This window comes from Colossoma macropomum, unplaced genomic scaffold (genome assembly GCF_904425465.1).
Source record: "Colossoma macropomum unplaced genomic scaffold, Colossoma_macropomum, whole genome shotgun sequence".
Classification (NCBI taxonomy): domain Eukaryota; kingdom Metazoa; phylum Chordata; class Actinopteri; order Characiformes; family Serrasalmidae; genus Colossoma; species Colossoma macropomum.
Window position 1 is genome coordinate 42,801,381 of NW_023494789.1, and position 26,873 is coordinate 42,828,253.

At 38.0% G+C, this 26,873-nt stretch overlaps 1 protein-coding gene across 1 annotated transcript in view; it reads left to right on the top strand.

Moving 5' to 3' along the window:
* Positions 1-26,873, top strand: part of suz12b (SUZ12 polycomb repressive complex 2 subunit b) — a 29,303-nt gene extending 2,430 nt beyond the window's left edge. Inside the window, exons 2-16 of the mRNA XM_036571412.1 lie at positions 8,458-8,504; positions 8,661-8,725; positions 10,336-10,404; positions 12,048-12,097; positions 12,295-12,380; positions 12,838-13,069; positions 14,969-15,077; positions 15,357-15,462; positions 16,860-17,034; positions 18,492-18,598; positions 19,152-19,295; positions 19,712-19,869; positions 22,146-22,344; positions 22,520-22,599; positions 23,924-26,873. Coding sequence (XP_036427305.1) covers positions 8,458-8,504; positions 8,661-8,725; positions 10,336-10,404; positions 12,048-12,097; positions 12,295-12,380; positions 12,838-13,069; positions 14,969-15,077; positions 15,357-15,462; positions 16,860-17,034; positions 18,492-18,598; positions 19,152-19,295; positions 19,712-19,869; positions 22,146-22,344; positions 22,520-22,599; positions 23,924-24,224 — 1,928 coding nt within the window. The 3' untranslated portion in view covers positions 24,225-26,873. The remainder of the gene's footprint in view (positions 1-8,457; positions 8,505-8,660; positions 8,726-10,335; positions 10,405-12,047; positions 12,098-12,294; positions 12,381-12,837; positions 13,070-14,968; positions 15,078-15,356; positions 15,463-16,859; positions 17,035-18,491; positions 18,599-19,151; positions 19,296-19,711; positions 19,870-22,145; positions 22,345-22,519; positions 22,600-23,923) is intronic.

Below are 26,873 nucleotides of genomic sequence, written 5' to 3' on the forward strand. Positions count from 1 at the left end.
ACCTGTAAGAGACCGACAGAGTAAATCTGGATAAAATATCATACTAACCTGTAAGAGACCGACAGAGTAAATCTGGATAAAATATCATACTAACCTGTAAGAGATTGACAGAGTAAATCTGGATAAAATATCATGCTAACCTGTAAGAGATCGACAGAGTAAATCTGGATAAAATATCATGCTAACCTGTAAGAGATCGACAGAGTAAATCTGGATAAAATATCATACTAACCTGTAAGAGACCGACAGAGTAAATCTGGATAAAATATCATATTAACCTGTAAGAGACCGACAGAGTAAATCTGGATAAAATATCATACTAACCTGTAAGAGACCGACAGAGTAAATCTGGATAAAATATCATACTAACCTGTAAGAGACCGACAGAGTAAATCTGGATAAAATATCATATTAACCTGTAAGAGACCGACAGAGTAAATCTGGATAAAATATACTAACCTGTAAGAGACTGACAGAGTAAATCTGAATAAAATATTGCACTCACCTGTAAGAGACCGACAGTAAATCTGGATAGAATATCATACTAACCTGTAAGAGACCGACAGATTAAATCTGGATAAAATATCATACTAACCTGTAAGAGACCGACAGAGTAAATCTGAATAAAATATTGCACTCACCTGTAAGAGACAGACAGAGTAAATCTGGATAAAATATCATACTAACCTGTAAGAGACCGACAGTAAATCTAGATAAAATATTACACTCACCTGTAAGAGACCGACAGAGTAAATCTGGATAAAATATACTAACCTGTAAGAGACCGACAGAGTAAATCTGAATAAAATATTGCACTCACCTGTAAGAGACCGACAGAGTAAATCTGGATAAAATATCATACTAACCTGTAAGAGACCGACAGATTAAATCTGGATAAAATATCATACTAACCTGTAAGAGACCGACAGAGTAAATCTGGATAAAATATCATACTAACCTGTAAGAGACCGACAGAGTAAATCTGGATAAAATATCATACTAACCTGTAAGAGATCGACAGAGTAAATCTGGATAAAATATCACACTAACCTGTAAGAGACCGACAGAGTAAATCTGGATAAAATATCATACTAACCTGTAAGAGACCGACAGAGTAAATCTGGATAAAATATCATACTAACCTGTAAGAGACCGACAGAGTAAATCTGGATAAAATATCATACTAACCTGTAAGAGACCGACAGAGTAAATCTGGATAAAATATCACACTAACCTGTAAGAGACCGACAGAGTAAATCTGGATAAAATATCATACTAACCTGTAAGAGATCGACAGAGTAAATCTGGATAAAATATCATACTAACCTGTAAGAATATAAGAGACCGACCTGTAAGAGACCGACAGAGTAAATCTAGATAAGATATTACACTTACCTGTAAGAGACGGACAGAGTAAATCTGGATAAAATATTACACTCACCTGTAAGAGACCGACAGAGTAAATCTGGATAAAATATCATACTAACCTGTAAGAGACCGACAGAGTAAATCTAGAAAAAACATCATACTAACCTGTAAGAGACCGACAGAGTAAATCTGGATAAAATATCATACTAACCTGTAAGAGACCGACAGAGTAAATCTGGATAAAATATCATACTAACCTGTAAGAGACCGACAGAGTAAATCTGGATAAAATATCATACTAACCTGTAAGAGATCGACAGAGTAAATCTAGATAAAATATTACACTCACCTGTAAGAGACCGACAGAGTAAATCTGGATAAAATATCATACTAACCTGTAAGAGACCGACAGAGTAAATCTGAATAAAATATTGCACTCACCTGTAAGAGGCAGACAGAGTAAATCTGGATAAAATATACTAACCTGTAAGAGACTGACAGAGTAAATCTGGATAAAATATCATACTAACCTGTAAGAGACCGACAGAGTAAATCTGGATAAAATATACTAACCTGTAAGAGACTGACAGAGTAAATCTGGATAAAATATCATATTAACCTGTAAGAGACCGACAGAGTAAATCTGGATAAAATATCATACTAACCTGTAAGAGACCGACAGATTAAATCTGGATAAAATATCATACTAACCTGTAAGAGACCGACAGAGTAAATCTGGATAAAATATCATACTAACCTGTAAGAGACCGACAGATTAAATCTGGATCAAATATCATTCTAACCTGTAAGAGACCGACAGAGTAAATCTGGATCAAATATCATTCTAACCTGTAAGAGACTGACAGAGTAAATCTGAATAAAATATTGCACTCACATGTAAGAGACCGACAGAGTAAATCTGGATAAAATATCATTCTAACCTGTAAGAGACCGACAGAGTAAATCTGGATAAAATATCATACTAACCTGTAAGAGACCGACAGAGTAAATCTGGATAAAATATCATATTAACCTGTAAGAGACCGACAGAGTAAATCTGGATAAAATATCATACTAACCTGTAAGAGACCGACAGAGTAAATCTGGATAAAATATCATACTAACCTGTAAGAGACCGACAGAGTAAATCTGGATAAAATATCATACTAACCTGTAAGAGACTGACAGAGTAAATCTGAATAAAATATTGCACTCACCTGTAAGAGACCGACAGAGTAAATCTGGATGAAATATCATACTAACCTATAAGAGACTGACAGATTAAATCTGGATAAAATATCATACTAACCTGTAAGAGACCGACAGAGTAAATCTGGATAAAATATCATACTAACCTGTAAGAGACCGACAGAGTAAATCTGGATAAAATATCATACTAACCTGTAAGAGACTGACAGAGTAAATCTGAATAAAATATTGCACTCACCTGTAAGAGACCGACAGAGTAAATCTGGATGAAATATCATACTAACCTATAAGAGACTGACAGATTAAATCTGGATAAAATATCATACTAACCTGTAAGAGACCGACAGAGTAAATCTGGATAAAATATCATATTAACCTGTAAGAGACCGACAGAGTAAATCTGGATAAAATATCATACTAACCTGTAAGAGACCGACAGAGTAAATCTGGATAAAATATCATACTAACCTGTAAGAGACTGACAGAGTAAATCTGGATAAAATATCATATTAACCTGTAAGAGACCGACAGAGTAAATCTGGATAAAATATCATACTAACCTGTAAGAGACCGACAGAGTAAATCTGGATAAAATATCATACTAACCTGTAAGAGATTGACAGAGTAAATCTGGATAAAATATCATGCTAACCTGTAAGAGATCGACAGAGTAAATCTGGATAAAATATCATGCTAACCTGTAAGAGATCGACAGAGTAAATCTGGATAAAATATCATGCTAACCTGTAAGAGATCGACAGAGTAAATCTGGATAAAATATCATACTAACCTGTAAGAGACCGACAGAGTAAATCTGGATAAAATATCATATTAACCTGTAAGAGACCGACAGAGTAAATCTGGATAAAATATCATACTAACCTGTAAGAGACCGACAGAGTAAATCTGGATAAAATATCATACTAACCTGTAAGAGACCGACAGAGTAAATCTGGATAAAATATCATACTAACCTGTAAGAGACCGACAGAGTAAATCTGGATAAAATATCATATTAACCTGTAAGAGACCGACAGAGTAAATCTGGATAAAATATACTAACCTGTAAGAGACTGACAGAGTAAATCTGAATAAAATATTGCACTCACCTGTAAGAGACCGACAGTAAATCTGGATAGAATATCATACTAACCTGTAAGAGACCGACAGATTAAATCTGGATAAAATATCATACTAACCTGTAAGAGACCGACAGAGTAAATCTGAATAAAATATTGCACTCACCTGTAAGAGACCGACAGAGTAAATCTGGATAAAATATCATACTAACCTGTAAGAGATCGACAGAGTAAATCTGGATAAAATATTACACTCACCTGTAAGAGACCGACAGAGTAAATCTGGATAAAATATCATACTAACCTGTAAGAGACCGACAGAGTAAATCTGGATAAAATATCATGCTAACCTGTAAGAGATCGACAGAGTAAATCTGGATAAAATATCATGCTAACCTGTAAGAGATCGACAGAGTAAATCTGGATAAAATATCATACTAACCTGTAAGAGACCGACAGAGTAAATCTGGATAAAATATCATACTAACCTGTAAGAGACCGACAGAGTAAATCTGGATAAAATATCATATTAACCTGTAAGAGATCGACAGAGTAAATCTGGATAAAATATCATATTAACCTGTAAGAGACCGACAGAGTAAATCTGGATAAAATATACTAACCTGTAAGAGACTGACAGAGTAAATCTGAATAAAATATTGCACTCACCTGTAAGAGACCGACAGTAAATCTGGATAAAATATCATACTAACCTGTAAGAGACCGACAGATTAAATCTGGATAAAATATCATACTAACCTGTAAGAGACCGACAGAGTAAATCTGGATAAAATATCATACTAACCTGTAAGAGACCGACAGAGTAAATCTGAATAAAATATTGCACTCACCTGTAAGAGACCGACAGTAAATCTGGATAAAATATCATACTAACCTGTAAGAGACCGACAGATTAAATCTGGATAAAATATCATACTAACCTGTAAGAGACCGACAGATTAAATCTGGATAAAATATCATACTAACCTGTAAGAGACCGACAGAGTAAATCTGGATAAAATATCATACTAACCTGTAAGAGACCGACAGATTAAATCTGAATAAAATATTGCACTCACCTGTAAGAGACCGACAGAGTAAATCTGGATGAAATATCATACTAACCTGTAAGAGACCGACAGAGTAAATCTGGATAAAATATCATACTAACCTGTAAGAGACCGACAGAGTAAATCTGGATAAAATATCATACTAACCTGTAAGAGACCGACAGAGTAAATCTGGATAAAATATCATACTAACCTGTAAGAGACCGACAGAGTAAATCTGGATAAAATATCATACTAACCTGTAAGAGACCGACAGATTAAATCTGGATAAAATATTACACTCACCTGTAAGAGGCAGACAGAGTAAATCTGGATAAAATATACTAACCTGTAAGAGACTGACAGAGTAAATCTGGATAAAATATCATATTAACCTGTAAGAGACCGACAGAGTAAATCTGGATAAAATATCATACTAACCTGTAAGAGACCGACAGATTAAATCTGGATAAAATATCATACTAACCTGTAAGAGACCGACAGAGTAAATCTGGATAAAATATCATACTAACCTGTAAGAGACCGACAGAGTAAATCTGGATCAAATATCATTCTAACCTGTAAGAGACTGACAGAGTAAATCTGAATAAAATATTGCACTCACCTGTAAGAGACCGACAGAGTAAATCTGGATGAAATATCATACTAACCTATAAGAGACTGACAGATTAAATCTGGATAAAATATCATACTAACCTGTAAGAGACCGACAGAGTAAATCTGGATAAAATATCATATTAACCTGTAAGAGACCGACAGAGTAAATCTGGATGAAATATCATACTAACCTATAAGAGACTGACAGATTAAATCTGGATAAAATATCATACTAACCTGTAAGAGACCGACAGAGTAAATCTGGATAAAATATCATATTAACCTGTAAGAGACCGACAGAGTAAATCTGGATAAAATATCATACTAACCTGTAAGAGACCGACAGAGTAAATCTGGATAAAATATCATACTAACCTGTAAGAGACCGACAGAGTAAATCTGGATAAAATATCATACTAACCTGTAAGAGATCGACAGAGTAAATCTGGATAAAATATTACACTCACCTGCAAGAGACCGACAGAGTAAATCTGGATAAAATATCATACTAACCTGTAAGAGACCGACAGAGTAAATCTAGATAAAATATTACACTCACCTGTAAGAGACCGACAGAGTAAATCTGGATAAAATATCATACTAACCTGTAAGAGACCGACAGAGTAAATCTGGATAAAATATCATACTAACCTGTAAGAGACCGACAGAGTAAATCTGGATAAAATATCATACTAACCTGTAAGAGATTGACAGAGTAAATCTGGATAAAATATCATGCTAACCTGTAAGAGATCGACAGAGTAAATCTGGATAAAATATCATGCTAACCTGTAAGAGATCGACAGAGTAAATCTGGATAAAATATCATACTAACCTGTAAGAGACCGACAGAGTAAATCTGGATAAAATATCATATTAACCTGTAAGAGACCGACAGAGTAAATCTGGATAAAATATCATATTAACCTGTAAGAGACCGACAGAGTAAATCTGGATAAAATATCATACTAACCTGTAAGAGACCGACAGAGTAAATCTGGATAAAATATCATACTAACCTGTAAGAGACCGACAGAGTAAATCTGGATAAAATATCATATTAACCTGTAAGAGACCGACAGAGTAAATCTGGATAAAATATACTAACCTGTAAGAGACTGACAGAGTAAATCTGAATAAAATATTGCACTCACCTGTAAGAGACCGACAGTAAATCTGGATAAAATATCATACTAACCTGTAAGAGACCGACAGAGTAAATCTGGATAAAATATCATACTAACCTGTAAGAGACCGACAGATTAAATCTGGATAAAATATCATACTAACCTGTAAGAGACCGACAGAGTAAATCTGGATAAAATATCATACTAACCTGTAAGAGACCGACAGTAAATCTAGATAAAATATTACACTCACCTGTAAGAGACCGACAGAGTAAATCTGGATAAAATATACTAACCTGTAAGAGACCGACAGAGTAAATCTGAATAAAATATTGCACTCACCTGTAAGAGACCGACAGAGTAAATCTGGATAAATATCATACTAAACTGTAAGAGACCGACAGATTAAATCTGGATAAAATATCATACTAACCTGTAAGAGACCGACAGAGTAAATCTGGATAAAATATCATACTAACCTGTAAGAGACCGACAGAGTAAATCTGGATAAAATATCACACTAACCTGTAAGAGATCGACAGAGTAAATCTGGATAAAATATCACACTAACCTGTAAGAGACCGACAGAGTAAATCTGGATAAAATATCATACTAACCTGTAAGAGACCGACAGAGTAAATCTGGATAAAATATCATACTAACCTGTAAGAGACCGACAGAGTAAATCTGGATAAAATATCATACTAACCTGTAAGAGATCGACAGAGTAAATCTGGATAAAATATCACACTAACCTGTAAGAGACCGACAGAGTAAATCTGGATAAAATATCACACTAACCTGTAAGAGACCGACAGAGTAAATCTGGATAAAATATCATACTAACCTGTAAGAGACTGACAGAGTAAATCTGGATAAAATATCATACTAACCTGTAAGAGACCGACAGAGTAAATCTGGATAAAATATCATACTAACCTGTAAGAGACTGACAGAGTAAATCTGGATAAAATATCATACTAACCTGTAAGAGACCGACAGAGTAAATCTGGATAAAATATTACTCTAACCTGTAAGAGACCGACAGAGTAAATCTGGATAAAATATTATTTTGACCTCTAGTAGATCCATTTTTAGAGTAGCTGCAAGTTTAATAAAGATAACTAATTATGCTCTGTTTGCAAAGAAACATGCAGCTGGTCAGTGTTTTTAATACTGATAATGTCCAAAATATACTCAAGGAAGCATATTGTGATATTTAAGCAATAGAACACGAGAGGGAGTGTGGTATCGTGAAATAACATCACGGCTGTGATTTGGTTGCAGGCATGAGCCGAAAGCGAAACACTCTTTATATAAAGCTGAAACACTCTTTATAACTTTTGTGTAAATGGAGCTTAACTGCTGTAGGCTTAATAAGAGGATATATGTAAAAGTTGCCTTTCATTACATCACAAAAACTTTACATTTTAAAAACAGGCTGTTTTAACAAATTATTTTCCATGTATGGTCTTTGTGGACTGGGGTGTTTTGATGCATTAACAGTGTTTACATACTTAATCAAACAACAAGCAAAGAAAAAGAGGTTTTCCAATATATGTGCCCTTTGAAATAATGTGTAAAAGACCTGAGAGGGTCCCCCTCCCCATCCCCTCATTAGATCTCACACACCTACAGATGGTAAACTCACCGTACCCGTGTGGAATGTAATCAACACTCTGTGTTCAATATGTGTAAAACATCCTTATAGTGTAAAGATTTTTAGCTTTTTTACTTATAATGTTTATATTGTTAATATTGTGAAGGATACAGTTTATATTTTTTATCTTTATTATAATGTATATCATCTGTATGGTAATAAGTAACAAACTGTAACTGTGTTAAGTAATTAACAAGGTTTATACCTTGTTTGTAAATTCTCTTCTTGTTACTTCTTTTCTTGAATGCCTAGCTATCCCCTTGCTGCTGTAGCACTGTGAATTTCCCACGTTGTGGGACTAATAAAGAGTGATCTTATCTTAATTGATGCATTTTTTTTTCCACCAGAGCCTACGCAAATATACAGATTTCTGCGGACAAGGAACCTAATTGCTGTATGTACACCTCAATAAAATTGCAAAAACCTTTTTATAGCATGGTTTGAAACGCTTGATTTACTGAAGTGACACTCTACATTCCTGACATTCCTCTGTGTGAATGTGGTCTCTGACACTGCTCAAAATTAAACTGTTTCTCTTTCTCTCTTGCAGCCGATTCTGCTGCACAGATCTCTGACCTTCATGTCCCACAGAAACTCTCGAACAAATGCCAACAGGTATTTAAATGCTTTAAAATTCAAACTTTATTGCTCCTTTGACAGGGATAAACCTCATATCTCCAAAAAGGTAACTATACCGCCCATGTGTCAAACGCAAGGCCCGCGGGCCAGGTTTGGCTCATAGCATGATCCTGTCTGACCCTCAGAAATATTTTCATTTTCTATTAATAATAGCCCATTTCACAGTGTGCTGCACTATAATCACCAACATGCACTGCAACGTAAAGTCCAACCCCCCTCCACCCAAAAGCAGTCTACAGGAAAGCGTTTACACCTCAATCCTACTACAACAGTCACATCACCAAACACACTAACCTGTGTTTCAGCAGCAGTTCAACCAATATAAAAAAAACACCTGGTTCTCTTAAAGTGAGAAGTGAACAGTCAGCGCTGGGGGTTTCAAGAGGGGTGGGACCTCAAATACCTTTTTTACTTCCGATATCCATCTCATTTGCAGAGATGGTGTGGCTGTAATAAAAGAATACCACATTAAGTATCATTATGAAATAAAAAAACATTTTTTAAAATATGGCCCTTTAAGCGGTTGAGTTTGAGGCCCCTGCTTACAGGACAGTGAGAAAAATTCTTTTAATGGAAGTTAAATATTTTGAAGTAATTTTGCACTGTATATATTGGCCCATTAATCAAGTTTGACACAACATAAAGGGCAACTGGCTTTTTTAAATTATGTCAAAAAATTAAAACAACAAAAGATGAAGAGGTTTTGTCCTGACAGCGACAACATTTTCACTGGGCACTAGCACCATCAAGCTAATTAATTTTGCTGTCAGAATCATAGAAAAATAGTTATGGTACATACATTGTATTTACAATTAACAAGCATGTTTTAATATAAAAAAACAGACAGGTGCTGCTTTGAAAAAGGAAATATTGACTAAAGAGTTTATATTAATAAGAAACAGTGTTCTTTCTTGGTTTTTTTCTCAGCAGTGGTGGCAGGCCAGACACTTACCGCCCTTTTATTTACTGTCCAGCCACTAAAAATCAGGCTCAGGCCATCAGTCTTACCTGTTTCATTCAGTACATTTTCTCGCTGTAAAGTTGTAAACAAACAAGATATACTGTCCTCAACTGTAATTTGCCCTCGTTGGCCAGCTGGCTCACATAATCACATTACAGCGAGCAAGCTGCCAGGTTTGCACAGGATAAAACAGATAAACACCACTGTCTACAAATGTCCACAAAATGTAAAACTGATCTTAACAACATTGTAAAATGAGGTCAACCCAATCTTCTCATAGTGTCCTGAAACTGTCTGCACAGTCCGCTCCACTGACGACCGTTTCATTCGGCACTTTGGCTCTGACTGGTTTGCACAATGTTTGTCCACTTCTCGTAACAAATTAAAAGCCCTTTTCAGAGTTTTCAAATTGCAACTTCATGACATTTCATAAGATTCTGAAGCAAAGGCAGCAATAAAAGTAGCCACTTGGGTCTCAAGCTCTGCATTTTAGTGGCCAAAGTGTGAAATCTAAAATAGTCAGTTACCCCCAGTTGAGACTGTAATTACTATTTTAGTTCAATGCAATACCTATAATTACTGCTTTATAAATGAAAGTTTACCAGTGCATGTTCTTTGTCCTCAGGAAAATGTTTAAAGTGGATGACATGCTTGCCAAAGTGGAGCGAATGAGGGGAGACCAGGAATCTCACAGGTACTGATGATGATAAAGGTGTTAATAAAGTGAATATTCTGATCTAAGACTGCTGTGTTAGTGTTTGTCTGTAGGTCCTTAAAAAGTTACATTTCTGAAATTAAATGACTAAAGAGGTATTACACTGTTTTCACATCTAGTTTGTTTGCTAGAGACTGCACCAGACTTCAGGTTTTGGGACAATGAGTGTGTTTGCATGCACTCAATAATCCGATCATAATCAGATTTCTGCAGTTATCAGATTATTTAAATGACCATGTGAACACCATACTCTGATCTAAAAATCTGATTAAGAAATCTGATAAAGAGAGCTGGATTTTAGCTCAGTGATCAGATTTCTCAGTGCATTACTCTTACTCTGATTTCTCAGTCAGCGCATGCGCGAGAACAGACAGCGGTACCAGAAATAGGCAAGCAGCATTGCTGTGAGACGCAGCAAAACACTTTGGAAGCGGTGCTGAAACCAAACATGAAATGAAGGATTTAAATATTCTTCATCTTCTAGATGATGTATGTTCATATTTTCAGGTAAAATTGCTCGATGATTAAAAAAAATAGTTGCGGGATGAAGTTTTGTATTATGTTTACATCACATCTTCTTCTGTGAGTTTATTGGCCAGTTGCAAAGCAGAAATCTGATTACTGCCTGGCTCATGTAGACCCGGAATTTCCCCATTATCTGATTACTCAAGAGCATGTAAACGTGTTCATCGCATTACTGACAAGATCTTCTGCAAAAAAATTTCTGCAGTTATCAGATTATTAAATGCATGTAAACATGCTCAGTGTATTTTTATGACGTTGGATTTTTCTGTGACATTGATTTTGTTAGTTTGGCATTGCAATGGCATTGATTGGTCAGGGATTTGGCAGTGATGCAGTAGCCCTGTTATTTTGACGTTGGCCTCTGTTTAATGTTATTTTTTTTAAATCTTTTACACTAACTAGTCTGGCAAGGTATAAAATCCATGTCCCTCACATATTGACTGAAAATAAGGTTGCTTAACTCCTTACCAAGCCATTACACCCTTCTATAACATAAGAACAGCTCCATTAGGTTGCACTGAAGTCCATGTAGTTAATGGATAATAATGATCAAGTTTAATTATGTGTCAATTTGAGTTCAGCCAAACCAGTCATCGCTGTCTGGTCCAACACATTAAATATTTTGTTTATATAACAAAATCAAATGCTTTTCTTTTGCTCATCTGCCAAAAACAGGCAGATTGTTCTGGCACTGCTGCACTGATGTGCACTGAGAAAAGGACACAGACACAATGAATAATTTGAATAATATGTGTATTAAAGTAACATTACCTGCTGTCCAGCTAGCATACACAGAGATCTGGGTATGAGTGTTACAATACACTTCAAATACATGGCAAAAAAGTGGCATTAAAAGGTCTTAATAAGTTTAACATTAAATTTGAGGATGCCTGCAGAAATATTACTTTAGTGATATATTACTTTAGTAAAATGGTATATTCCATTTCAAGGCTAATATTGCCCAGCTTGGGGACATTTTAGATACCAAGAATGATACAGAACACACCCAAATGTAGGACTTACACAATTGTCTAGGAATTAAAGCAAAATGTTTTGTTAATTATCTGTTATTCTGTCTTTTTCTGCTCATTATTCAGCTTATCGTCACACCTGCAACTGACCTTTACTGGATTCTTTCATAAGAATGGTAAGTGCACAAAGATCTCAATTATCAAACCCTGTTGTTTCGAATATAAATAACAGGAACCAAGAGAGTAAAAATTAAAGGTCCAACCTTTTGTCTTGTGGACAAATGTATGTATCACTGTGAATGGATGATGCAGTTATTATGTCAAGGATAACATGTTGCATTAATTAAACTTTTTGTCCCCCTCTTTCTCCTAGATAAGCCATGTCAAAACTCAGAAAATGAACAAAACTCAGTTTCTCTTGAGGTGCTACTCGTCAAAGTCTGCCATAAAAAGCGTAAGGTAATTTTCTTTCATACATTGTTCTTCTTTTTTCACATTGAAACATAATTGCCCTTTCCATGCTCAGCTCACAGATGCATGCTTTTGTAGCTTCTTTGGTGAGATTGGACTGGCTTTACAGAACGCTGGTGAAAATCCCATTCGACCTAATGAGAAACTGTTGAACAGACTCAGTTTATATCACAATACCTACAAAATACATAAATTATTCATGTCCCATCACAACAGTGCCCCAGCATCCAGTAACTAAAACTGAGTAGTTTCCCATTAGATAGAGTGGAATTTTTACCAGCGTGCTGTCCAACCTCGCAACAGTAGCTATGAAAGAACACATTTTTTTGGCAGAGCATGGATAGACCAGTTGAATGACTAGGACACTTGATGACCCACTAAATGCTGGACTGAAAACCTGCTCTTTCCAGCACATGTGAACTAGCAACATTTTTTATTTTGATAGGATGTCAGTTGTCCTATAAAGCAAGTGCCTACGGGGAAAAAGCAGGTGCCTTTGAATCCAGATCTCAGCCAAACCAAGCCTGGTGCCTTTCCCTCCCTACTCGTGTCAAGCAGTGAGTTCGAGCCCAGTAACAGCCACATTGTGAAGTCCTACTCACTCCTGTTCCGAGTGTCGCGGCCGGGGAAGAGAGACTCCAATGGCTTCATTAATGGAGAGACTGATGAAAACATAGGTAAGTGTCACAGTTATTTCACCGGCACTGCTGGGAGAAAATGTTGTGGGTGTCTGCTCCTTTAATGGACTTTAATAACAGCTCACAGAGAGAAAAAAACAGCTTTAAACCCGACTAAACTAATGATTTTCTGATGTGCACTTACAGCATTAGTACACAGTTATTTAGCGTTCCCGTGGGTCCTTAAAGTCTTAATACATGCCACACTGGGTCTTTTGTTTTGCAGTAATAATTGTATTATTTTTCTTTTACTTGAGGTCTTAAAAGGATATTTCTTTTAAATATCTTAAAAGGATATTTAAAAGCTTTGAATATGATTGTTAAAGTTGTGTAGCAACCCTGTTATAATGCAGGAAGGACTAGAAGGAAAAATTCTGTGTGTGTTTGTTTATTTATTTATATAAAGTGGGCACTACCTCAGCTCTCAAGTTCCCAAGTAGCTTATTTGATGTTAGCCCATTATACCATTACCGTAGCCTTTTTAAATGTGGCTGTAGCACACCATGTGCTACCTTGGGTGAAGGAAGGATGCTTCAGGCGGGTTTGATGGCAGCAGACGTATCTTTTTGATTTTCATCAAAAAAATCAGTCTACTGCTTCTCGCCTAAACTATGTATTCACAGCAGGAACTTTTCAGTCCTTCTTCTTTTGATAAACAAGCTTTTCAGCCCTGCTGCCTTCCTCTGCCATACCATTGTCTCTCTTTGTCTCCTGCATGTTCTTGTGTCCTGTCTTTGCTTTTTTTTTTTTAAAGGCAACCATGACTATGAAGACACTTATGTCCCATTATGGTGTACACGTTTGGTACCATTCTAATAATTTAATTATTATTATAATTAGACAAAATTCTTTCACTAGCAGGCTGCTGTTCTTGTTGCCACATCAAATGGTTGCTCTCTCTCTCTTGTCCACTGATCGAGGAACAGTCAGCTGAATATCTCATTTAACCCTAATATATCATTCAGCCTTTCCAGCTTTAGCTATGTCGCGTTATGACATAACACAAGAAAATCTTTTTTTATTGTCCTTTTTTCTTTAGAACTGGCTCCACTTCAATCATATGACATCATCACAGTGCAACAGTGGTGACCTACTAGTAAAGGAATTTTATCTATTTGTCATGTTTTTATTAATCATAAACAAAACATTCCTATTTGGGTTATATGTCGTAGTTTAATAGTATTGGACATATACACTGTTTTAAGGTATACAAGTCTTAACAGTCAGGGTTCCCTTTAAAGGTGTATGTACTGTTCATTCCAAATCAGCAGCAGCTGGGGCTTCTTGAGAGCAGCTTACTGTGAAACATAGGGAGAGAGAGAAACACAGAGAGTTGTCGCTTGTCTCCCTGTTGCCTCTGCCCTCACATCCCATGGTAACGTCACTGGGCTTAAATGTAAGGGTGTGGCCACTGGTGAAGCCATCTGACTCAGTCAGCCGCATCACATGAGGCCACCGTCTCATGTGCTCAAAACAAACCGTGGACCAGCTGGGACTGAAGCTTGAACAACTGTAATATTTTCCTGTTTCCAGCAGTGTCTGACGATTGGAGGCGTGACACTGTTACAATTTACAAAAAGATGTTTACTTAATCATCTAAATGGTTTTATTTGAAAATGTGTATATGTACTGTGATATATACCAAAACCAAACCCGTATATGCCAAACCAACTGTGATATAAATTTTTGGCCAAACCTACCACTACTAGTGGCACTACTTTTTGCCTTTTCTACCTTCACAAAATACACATCATGAAGTGAATCATGAAAAAGTCTTGTGTTTGTATTGAAGAGCTTTATGATGTGATAGTTTTGCAGTGTTGCCCACCATTACTCCACCGAGTTCCCAGGGACTGTAGAGTTAAACTGGCTCTACCTTGATGCTCTTTTTCTGAGCAGATGTGAAGGATGAGCCCCCAAGCAGGAAGAAGAGGAGCGCGTCCCATCGTGACGACGGAGACTCTACAGAAACATTTGTCGCACAGATGACCGTCTTTGATAAGAACAGGTAACAGACAAGTACCTCATCGGGTAGAGATAGAAAGAGCCACATCATCTTTAACAGATGGAAAACAAATGTTAAAAACATTTCAAGTGAAGCTTGAATTTTTTTTTCTCAGCTCTTCAGAAATGGTGTTTGATTTGAAAGTCCTGATCCTTTACGTACAACAAAGGATGAACATCTGTGACTCATGTGACTCATTAAATCTGTGTGTGGGAAGTTCTGGTCAGACTGACTAACAGATCTGTACTGCAGTAGGTGAGTTTTTCTGTTTTGTGTTGGTAGGCGGCTGCAGCTGCTGGATGGAGAGTATGAGGTGTCCATGCAGCAGATAGAAGACTGTCCGGTCAGCAAGAAAAGAGCCACATGGGAAACCATTCTGGATGGGAAGGTTCGTTCTGCATTATGGAGTTAAACTGAGGAGCAGATTTCATTCAGATTTGTCCACACTGGATGATTTGTTCTCTTGGAAGATACTTGAATATGAGGTGCAGATCACAGAATGACAGTGTATGGCTGGCTGTAGCTGTTAGAATGTTAAACTCTGAACTTAATATTGAATTGTGAACATTTAAAGTACTCTGACCAAATTAACATGAAATTTCAAATGCATTAATTACTGAACTAATCCTCAATGTTTCTTCTTAGCATTTTGGGCAGTTTTTACTCAGTGTTATGCTCCAACATTTGTGCTCTTTAAATCTGTGCTTTGTTGAAATATTGTTGAAAAATTGCTTCTACATTAAATCACACTGAATTGAAATTAAGCTAGCTTCAATTTAACTCATTTAAAGAAAATATATAACGATTATATATATGTGTAACGACACAAAACCACATTTTAAAAATCCATTCAAAATAGAGGTGGTTACTAGCTCTTTTCTGTAATGGCCCTTTATTATTCTAATTTGATTTTTACTTTTAATAATTCTTCTCCTTTGAAATCTATCGTTTTACTTACGTTTTAATCATGTTTTTAATTTCTATGCTCCTTAACTTTGTTACTTTTCTTTAAATTATAAATTGAGTTATCTTTGTATTTCATCATTTGTAAAGCTCTTTGAATGACCACAGTATATAAAAGGAGCTATATAAACTTCATCCAAATGATTTATTTATGAAAAACATTTTAACCCTTCAAAAACAGAAATTGTCTGTAATATTGTATGAATGTCGTCAAAACTTTTTTCCATTCCACTTCAGTCTGTGGAAATGTTACATTGGAAATGGAGATTTTTTTTTTCCTTAGGAAATGAACACATTTACTCATGAATTTGGTCAAGTACAGGTTTGGTCAAGGACAGAGTTCTGTCATGTGCCTCTTACAACAACACAAACAGCGTGGTGGAGAGTTAGAGCTGGACTGAGGAGGAGACAAGAGTTTTAAAAAGAATGCTGCCACTTTTCAGCTCTTAGAGAGAGAGAGAGAAACCAGAAAAGGCCTTTCTGAGTGGAAAGTGCTGAAACAGCTGAATATGGCATAGAAACGTGATCTCTCTTGTAATGGTTCAGATAAAATACCAATAATTATAATAAGGTAAAGGTATACGAGTTAATTACTAAAAGTTAGTTTGATGGTAAAAAGCTGCTGAACCACAAAAATCTGAATATATATTTTCATTTTATCTTTTGCAATTTGTGCAGAGTCACTTGGACAAGGCAAGCTACTGCTTAATGTAAATTTTGCTTGATCTGACTAAAATACTGAACTGTTCGTGACAATGAATTGTTGACTATGTGTGAGTTTGACTATGTTGGATTAATCCCTGATTGGTCTTTTTTTTGCAGAGACTGCCCCCGTTTGAAACCTTCTCTCAGGGACCCACCTTACAGTTCACACTACGCTGGACAGGTGACCCCAATGACCCCTCTACAGCACCTGTGGCCAAGCCACTATCCACACGCAACTCTGACACCAGCGCCCCAGAGAGTCGCACCCCCACCCTCAGATCCACCCCCGTGGGTAAGGTGCTGCATGCCTGAAGCGCAGTTTCTTAAAGCAGATTTCCTAATACAGAAATGTGAACTTGGTTAGTATTGGAACTAGAGGACCAGTGAGTCAGTGATTTTGTAAACATAATCCTAACTGGGTCCTACCATCTTACATTCTTCACTATCAATACTAATATGTTCACATATATCATATAACCTCCTGGGCGAAAAAAAGGGCCAAACCCGAGCTACACTATATGGAAAAAAGTTTTGGGACTCCTACACATTATACTTACATGAGCTTTTATGACATCCTATTCTAAATCTATAGGCATTAATATGGAGTTGGTCCCCCTTTGCAGCTACTAAATTCTACAAGATTTTGGAGTGTGTGGGAATTTTTTCCTATTCATCCAGAAGAGCATTTGTGAGGTCAGACACCGATGTTGGACGAGAGGGCCTGGCTCGTAATCTCTGTTCTAGTTCATCCCAAAGGTGTTTGATGAGGTTGAGGTGGACCTTGCTTTGTGCAGAGGGGCTCAGTCATGCTGGAACAGAAAAGGGTCTTCCTCAAACTGATCCCACAAAGTTGGAAGCATAGAATTGTCCAAAATGCCTTGGTCTGCTGAAGCATTACAATTTCCCTTCACTGGAATTAAGGGGCCTATAGACCAACCCCTGAAAAACAACCTCATAGCATTATCCCTCCTCCACCAAACTTTACAGTGCAGTCAGGCAGGTAAAGTTCTGGCATTCGCCAAACCCAGACTTGTCCATCAGACTGACAGATAGAGAAGTGTAATTTGTCACTCCGTTTCCACTGCTTCAGAGTCCAGTGGCGGCGTGCTTTACACCACTCCATCCGACACTTGGCATTGTGTTGGTGATGTATGGCTTGCATGCAGCTGAGGAGGTTTGAACTTTGCAGTTATTGAGTCAGCAGAGCGTTGGTGACTTTTATGCTTTATGCTCCTTAGCACTCGGCGAACTGCTCTGTAACTTCACATGGTCTGACACTTCGTGTCTGAGCTGCTGTGGTTCCTAAATGCTTCCACGTTTCAATAATACTACTCACAGTTGATCGTGGAATATCTAGGAGGGAAGAAATTTCTCAAACTGACTTGCAATGGTGGCATCCTGTTACAGGACCACGCTTGAATTCAGTGAGCTCTTTAGAATGACTCCTTTCACAAATATCTGTAAAGGCAGACTGCATGGCTAGGTGCTTGATTTTATACACCTGCGGCAATAAACTAAATTAAACACCTGAATTCAGTGATTAAGAGATGTGTCCCAGTACTTTTGTCCATATAGTGTAGTAGCATTTAAGGCCAGTGATGCGCATCACTGAAAAAAAAAAACCCACACGTTTGTGTTCTTGTATAAAGAATTTTGGTCATATTGCCCATCCCTATTTCAGCTGACACATTGTATAGAGATATGCTAGTCCCTCTAATTCTGTACCTCTGCACTGTTTTTGTGCATCAGCTGTGAAAGACTCAGTGAACACCAGCAGCAGCAGCGGTAGTGGTGTGCAGACCAGGAGAGAACAGTCCGTCTGTGAGCCCAGACAGAAACTACGGATCTTCTACCAGGTGCCCTTTTTAGCCTCGTTCTTATCCTCGAAGGCCTGTAGGACCACATCACTGCAGGGTTTCTGTTATCTTCCTGATCAAACACATCTGATTCTGCCCATTAATAGCTTGAGAACAAGATGAAGAGCCGTTCCAGGTATCAGACAGAAGAGAGATGTGTACTCAATGATGTAAATGAAGTGTTGTGAGTCCCCGGGGAGCACAGCAAAGCTTATTTTAGGAATTTACATTTACATCATTTAGCAGTCAGATCAGTTGTTTTAGATGGTAAAAATGTAAATATATGCAGCACAGGAGACCCCAGAATAGAGACTGTAAATGAGTGTCGGAATTTTAGTAAGAAGCCTATGTATGTATAGGCAGATTAACATCTGAGATTTTATATCAGGCAAATAAACTTGTGGATTAAGCTCTGGCAGTGTTTTAATAAACACTACACACTTGCATTTACATGAAGAGAACATGTACAGAACATGTGAGAAAAACATGGAAAGCAATGTATGTAAAAATGATGCATAAAACATTTGTAGCACTAAACTTTCTCTCCCCATAGTTTCTGTACAACAATAACACACGGCAGCAGACGGAGGCTCGGGATGACCTGCATTGTCCGTGGTGCACGCTGAACTGCCGAAAACTCTACAGCCTCCTCAAACACCTCAAACTCTCCCACAGCCGCTTCATCTTCAACTACGTGGTGAGTCTGGTTCTGCATGTGATTATGATTAATTTATATTTTGTTTTGGTCCCATAACTGGGCTATCCATCAAGTATGATCACAGAAATATATTTGTTTTTACCAGAATATCATTGCTGTCCAAAGAAAAACATGTATCTCCATATTTGTTGAGTTTAATTTTTCTACATCACCAGCTGTCCTTCATGTTGTGTGGATATTTCATGATGAATAGACCAACAGAAATGCTCTAAAATCACTTGGTATAAAATCTCTTTACATTATCTTACGTTGAAAGGTAAGAGTGTTTTTGCCTTCTCCTGTAAAGTTACTATTTTGGAGATACTTGTTTTTCTTTGGACAGCAATGATATACTGTAATTATATATTTCATATATGCTACTGTGCGATGCTAAGATTACCAATTCTGTTCTGCAGCCTCATCCTAAAGGGGCCAGGATAGATGTGTCTATAAACGAGTGCTACGACGGGTCCTATGTGGGAAATCCCCAAGATATCCACAGCCAGCCCGGCTTCGCCTTCAGCCGTAATGGCCCCGTCAAGAGGACAGCTGTCACTCATATCCTGGTCTGCAGGTAGGAGCCAATGAAGGTGGACCATAGAGAAGGTCAGAAATGTAAAACTGAAAACATCAGTACAACAGCTTGAACTATTCATTCAAACCCAACCTTTCACATGTGGTGTTGGTCAGGTTCACACATAATTTCTCAAATATTTGTTAGGCTTGGTTGGCTTCAAAATTCATGTTGGGTCTTGCACAGCCTGATTCTCCCCCATCAGTTTAGCCTACATTTACCTTATGTTGTCATGGTTTTGGCAGCAAAGTCTGTGGTGAGCAAAGAGTGTGAGCAACCTCGCGGCACATATTTTTTCAGAAACCAGCACTTTTGTGAGCAAATAAAAGCATGTAAATCCAATGATTCGTTCACTGCAAAAATGGTATCTTGTCATATGAAATGATCTTAATTCTAGTTGATCTATGTAATATTTCTTATTTTGAAATAGTTGTGCACTTATTACAAGACTATCTAGCTTATTTCTAGACATTTTTCCCTGTGTTAAGTCATTTTATCAAGAAAAATGTATCTCACTATATTGGCAGATAATTTTGATGGTTTAAATTACATTTCTTAAAAACAAATAAAATTGTGTACCAATATAGTGAGATAAATTTACTTAATAAAATTGCTTAAAATACGTGAAAAATGTTTGGAAATAAGTTTATTAATCTTAGAATATGCTTACAACAATCTCAACAGAAGAAATATTAGATTTATTGACTAGATTTAAGATCATTTTACTTGACAAGATACCAGTTTTTGCAGTGTTTTGGGTTGGATTCAGGCAGCGTTTTTGGGTCAGGTTTATGTTTTTTAACATTGTACTGTGGCAGAAAGACTTGAGTAGAAAGTTCTCGAGCTATATTCTGGTTAAGAACGCAATTTTAGGCCAAATTGAAGCTCTGATTAGAATCTGAAACACTAACTTAAACTGACCGTTAACTCTGAGGAGCTGATAATCCAGCGGCCAGAAATAAACACTCCTCTGTGTTGGTCTGGACATCAAAGACATGGAGAGGAGAAGTAGAGTTTTTATGGTATTGCTGTATCAGTGCAGTTGCAGAGAACCTATCCTTGAGTGTAGTTTTGTGTCACTGACTCTTGGTAGAGTCACTGACAGTTGCTAGAAACAAATTCACACCAGAATGACAGCAGTAACATCCAAATGCTGGAACACAGGTTAATTACACAGCATGGGAGAAAATCCACACAAACTCAGCTGTTACACACTGCCACTGACTAGCATTGCTGATTATAGCCTAAACTTCTGAACAGAGGTTTTTCAGAGTCACACTCCAAACGGAGTGTTATGAGAAAAAACGAAAAACCCATAAGATGGCCGCATATGCGAACAAAGAAACCCACAAATGTAAGTATTTTCTCCATTTATAAATTACAGTAACCATTGTATTATCTTAGTTTAATGTCGGCTCAATGTATTATCGTCCTTTTCTTCATAACAAGCATAAAAAAGCACCAGTATGCTGATGTCTCGGTAGCTAGCTTAATTTCCCATTTCACCTTAAATGGTGCAGAAGCTAGCGAATAGCTGACTTCAGCTTCATATCACCAAAGAATAAGGGGTGGGTGATAATAAATAATTGTGGCATCCCCCTCTTTGAAGGCATATTACACATGCCACTGACTAGCTTGGCTGCTTACAGCCTAAACTTCTGATAGGCTGAAACCTATGTGAAGTGTAATGACTAATGCAAAGGGAAATATTAAGAATTCCTCTTGTAAAAAAGAAACGCCCTATCTATGGAAACTTTAATACACTAGCACTAGAATATCTGAGTTCTAAATGTGTGTCCTTTACACTGAAATGTTTTGTGTTGTCTGTGTCAGCACAGTTATATTCTTAGTGTCATAAGAATATTCAAAAACAGGTTTGGAGTTCAGTGTAAAACCAGTTTGTTATTTTAGGAAAGCTGTGTCATACAAATGTGATTAGAGGTGGGCGATATGGCAAACATTTGATATCACGTTACTTTTCCTAATGCGCAATGTATTTTTCTGACATCTGGTAAGTTAGAAAAGACAAAGTAGTGCCACGATTAAAAATACCATTAAGAATCATAAATACAACAGTAACAATATTGTCATTTTTGTATCAAGAGACACCTTTAACATCAACCACTTTATGACCCTGAATTCTGAATCACGTTAACTCCCCAGATTTATTTTGCCATTTAAGGAACCAAAAGTTCTTTTAGTACTTTCAAAACAAATACTACACTGTTTTGATTAAGAGGCAAATTTCTGGTTATTGATGGGACTATGTTTGTCAGGCCCAAGCGCACTAAACCAAGCCTGTCCGAGTTTCTGGAGTCGGAGGACGGGGAGCCGGAGCAGCAGAGGATGTATGTGAGTGGCCACAACCGTCTCTACTTCCACAGCGACAGCTGTATGCCCCTAAGGCCGCAGGAGATGGACGTGGACAGTGAGGACGAGAGAGACCCCGAGTGGCTCAGAGAGAAGACCACCACGGTGAGAACATCGTTCATGTATCAGCCCCAGTGCAACCCTATAGTAAACAGACACATTGGAGCAGTTTTATTGCTAACAGGGCTTAAAAGACTCAGCTCTGAATATTACGGTATTGCAAGCTGTTAAGGTCCTGCATTGCTGTTGTGTATAAAGTAAATTAATTTGTGATCTGCAGCAAATTGAGGAGTTCACCGACGTGAATGAGGGAGAGAAGGAGGTGATGAAGCTGTGGAATCTCCATGTGATGAAACATGGGTATGTGTATTATTTTTACAAACCTACTTTTCAAACTAGTAACCATTTTTAATACCACATACCACACCCATTATCCACAAATATCTGTACATGATTCCATAACAAAACACGACCCAACTTATTTGGATCAGATTTGTCCCTGCAGTTAAACACAATGCTATGTTCACCCATTAGTCCTATCAGTTTTAAATGGTTTATTTCACTCAGCTGCATTTTCAGTTCAGGAATTCTGCTTTGGAGATATTTTGTCACTCTTAGATTTACCACAGTTGGATCCGTCAAAAGCTGAGTAACCAGCCCGGACACTTGTATTGATCGAGTACATTTAGGCCCAGTCCTGTTTCACCCCTCGCCCCTACCACTTAGCCCTACCCTACTGTTTTGCATGTTAACATCTAGGGGTAGGGTGTCCTGATTCTTGTTGAGATAGAGAGGTAGGGCGAAGTGTTAGGGCTACATGGCGCTCCAAACAAAGGTTTTTCAGAGACACAATCCAAAGAGAGTGTTTTGAGAGAAAAAGAAAAGCAAGCGACCAAAGAAACACACAAATGTGAGCATTTTCTCCATTAAAAAATTACAATAACTATTGTATTATCTTAGAATAATGTTGTTTCAATGTATTATGGTGCTTTTCTTCATAACAAACATAAAAAATCGCTAGTAGTATGCTGATGTCTCGGTAGCTAGCTAGCTGCATTTCCCATTCCACTTTAAATAGTCCAGTAGTTCTGACACCTGAGGCACCAGAATGTAACTGCTGCTCCATTTAAGGTTGAACGAGAAAATTCCAACAAGAACTAGAGAATAGCTGACTTCAGCTTCATATCACTGAAGAATTAGGGGTGGGCGATAATAAATAACCCTGCCCCCCTTTGAAGGCATATGATGTCCTAAATGTAACTAAAGACCAGCAGTGAGGTTGCTGAACTTAACCCTCCTCTGCTGTCACTGCAGACTGGCAGGGTCGCTAGCAGCGATAGTAGCCTGTTAATGAAGTAATGTTCTTTTTTATTTGAGGGTCCCATTCCATAGGGAAGATTTCAACCACTACCCCTTGTAACTCAATTCCAAGGGGCAAGATGACACTCGAAAACTAGGGGTAAAAATAAGAAATGGGATTAGGCCCCTCATCAAAAACAATTTCAGAACATCTATCTAGTCGTCTCCTTTTTCACTCCACCCACACTTGACTTGACCTTGACCTGTATGAGAAACTCAAACATTTTCACCTGTTATACCTACGTTTTGCTGGTCACATCTTTTGTACCTGTTGTCTGTTGACCTTGTATCTGACTGTATCACGCTTTTCCCCTCCCTCTCAAAGGTTCATAGCCGATAACCAGATGAACCAGGCCATCATGCTGTTTGTGGAGAACTGCGGGCCACACGTCGCACGCAGGAACCTATGGCGCAACTTCCTGCTGCACCTGGTCAGCATGCACGACTTCAACTTGGTCACCACGGCAACCATCGACCGGGCAATGACGCGTCTGCGGGAGATCCAGGCTGAGCTCCCGGAGGTGGAGGAAGGGCAGGAGGGCGTGGAAGCTGCCTGCAATGGCCATGCCGTCTCCTCAGGGTTCACTCTCCACGGCAAACGCACCAAGAGCGCCGTCTCAGACTGACCGCCTGCCAGACTCAAGAGCTCAAACCATGCACACTCCTGCCAGACTCAAGTGCTCTGGAATCAACTTTGTGGTGCTTCAGGCATTCACCAAACACTGCTGGACTTCTGGAAGTCACGAAAAACTCTGCTGTGCTTCTAGAGTTCATCTAGAGTTCATCTGCTTTGCTTCTAGAGTTCACCAAAACTCGGCTGTGCTTCTAGAGTTCACCAAACTTCTGCTGTGCTTCTAGAGTTCACCAGACTTCTGCTGTGATTCTAGAGTTCACCAAACTTCTGCTGTGCTTCTAGAGTTCACCAAACCTCTCCCAAATGATAGGACAAAACCCCTCTTCTTACCTTTAAACATAACGTCTGTCAGTTTGTTCACTTTGCAACATTTCGTTGGTTTCCCTGTAAAATTAAAACATAAATCAAATATCTTCATTAATTTAGTGAAAAACAAAAGGGTCTAGGGCGGCATGGTGGCGCAGTGGGTTGCGCTGTCACCTCCCAGCAAGAAGGGCCTGGGTCCGGCCAGGTGAGCAGGGTCCCTTCTGTGTGGTGTTTGCATGTTCTCCCTGTGTCTGCTTGGGTTTCCTCCAGGTGTTCCAGTTTCCTCCCACAGTTTAAACACATGCAGTCAGGCCAACTGGATAAGCTATATTGCCCCTAGGTGTGAATGTGTATTTCTGTCTGTCTGCCTATCCTGCGATGGACTGGCGACCTGTCCAGGGTGTATCCTGCCTTCTGCCCAGTGACTGCTGGGATGGGCTTCAGCTCCCCCCGTGACCCAGAAGGATAAGCGGCTTACAAAGTGTGTGTATGTGTGTGTGTGAGAGAGAGAAAAGGGTCTAAGGATTTCAGTACAACATAGATAAATTGAGCGTATACAGTATTGTTAAATTTAAAGAGTGCATGTAAATGTATCTCATGTACTATTTTTCATGGAAACCACTGGCAGTGTGATAAACTCGTATAACACTCGTTTAGTTATTGTAGACTTCACAGAGATTTTTGGTGTTCTAGAATGCACAGAGACCGTTTTTGGTGTTCTAGAATGCGCAGAAACGGTTTAGGTGTTCTACAATGTATAGAAACGCTCATGGTGCTCTAGAATGCACAGAAACTATTTTGTTGTTCTAAGATGCACAGAAATGGCATTGGTGTTCTAGAATGCACAGAGACAGTTTCAGTGTTCTAGAATGCACAGAGACAGCTTTGGTGTTCTAGAACGTAAAGAAATGGCTTTGGTATTCTAGAATGCACAACAACTATTTTGTTGTTCTAAGATGCACAGAAACTGACTTTGTGTTCTAGAATGCACGGAAACTGTCTTGGTGTTCTAGAATACACAAACTATTTTGATGTTCTAAGATGCACAGAAACTGACATGGTGTTCTAGAATGCATGGAATCTGTCTCAGTGTTCCTGAATGTACAGAAACTGTCCTGTTGTTCTAGAATGCATAGAAACTCAGTGTCTCAGTGTTCTAGAAACTTGACTAGAACCGTCTTTACCAGAAGACGGAGGCTAAAAGCTGTAGAGGCAGATCTGAGCTGATTGTAGACGAGTCTTGGTCTGTGAGGGAACAGCTGTCTGGAAAGGCTGCGTTTTGGACTGACACCGGTTTTACGGATTGAAGCAGTTTGGACTGAATCCTGCCTTTTTAAAAAAATTTTTAACACACAACAAGCAGTCGTGAGTTCTCTCCCGTAGACGTCATTCAGCTGAGGGTTCCCTGTTTACTCACAGCAGCCTCTCTACTCTGCCCTCACAATCATGGCTAGGATGCGTTCATCTCTGAGTAGTTTCTTGAGTGCTGTATGTCATTTCGTGAATATCTGTAGAATGGAATACTGTTAGTCTTGATTATTTGTATGCATTTAATCATTTCTTTCACAGTCATTTCTTTCAGTGGTCATTTAGCACTTCTTTCACAAGCTGATGGCTCTAGATGGTGAACAATGGACAGTGATTTTTCATTTGTGCGTCAGACTTTATCAAGCAATGGTCCTCTATGTGTTTTATTGGCCCATAGTTGTTTTTAAATTAGCGATCGATGTGAAATGCAGGTTTTTTTTTCTTTTTTGATAACTGCAGTCGGTCGCCACCAACAACTGACCTGTCGATGCTTCCATGTGGGTTGGTATGACTTTCTTTTTCAGCACCTTTCCTACGTTGTTCTGAGCATTATTAAGTAATCAGCAATATTATACCTGTGTTCATGGAAGGAAAGCTCTTTCTTCAGTCAAGCTTGTGATTTTTTGACCCCCCTATATTGCCTTTATGGGGTAAACTGATCTAAATTGTTTTTGGAACACCATTGGACTGCTTTTGAAAACGAACAAAATGAATGAGTGAATGGATGGATGAACAAAAAGAGGGACCACTGCAAACCCCCTGCAACGGATTTCTTCAGGAAACGACAGAACCCAAATGGTAGAATAGTTTTCTAGATCTGGAAATCTCGTTGAGACTTTGAGCAGTATATAAAAGACTATGGTAAATGTGTCATAGCATATGAAATGCCAAAGTATATGACGAAACTCCCCTCTTTTCATAATACCATGTATATTTCAATTTGTTCACTTTGCAACATTGCATAGGTTCCCCTGTAACATGAAAATATATGACAGATTAAAGTCTTGACTAATTTAGTGAAAAATAA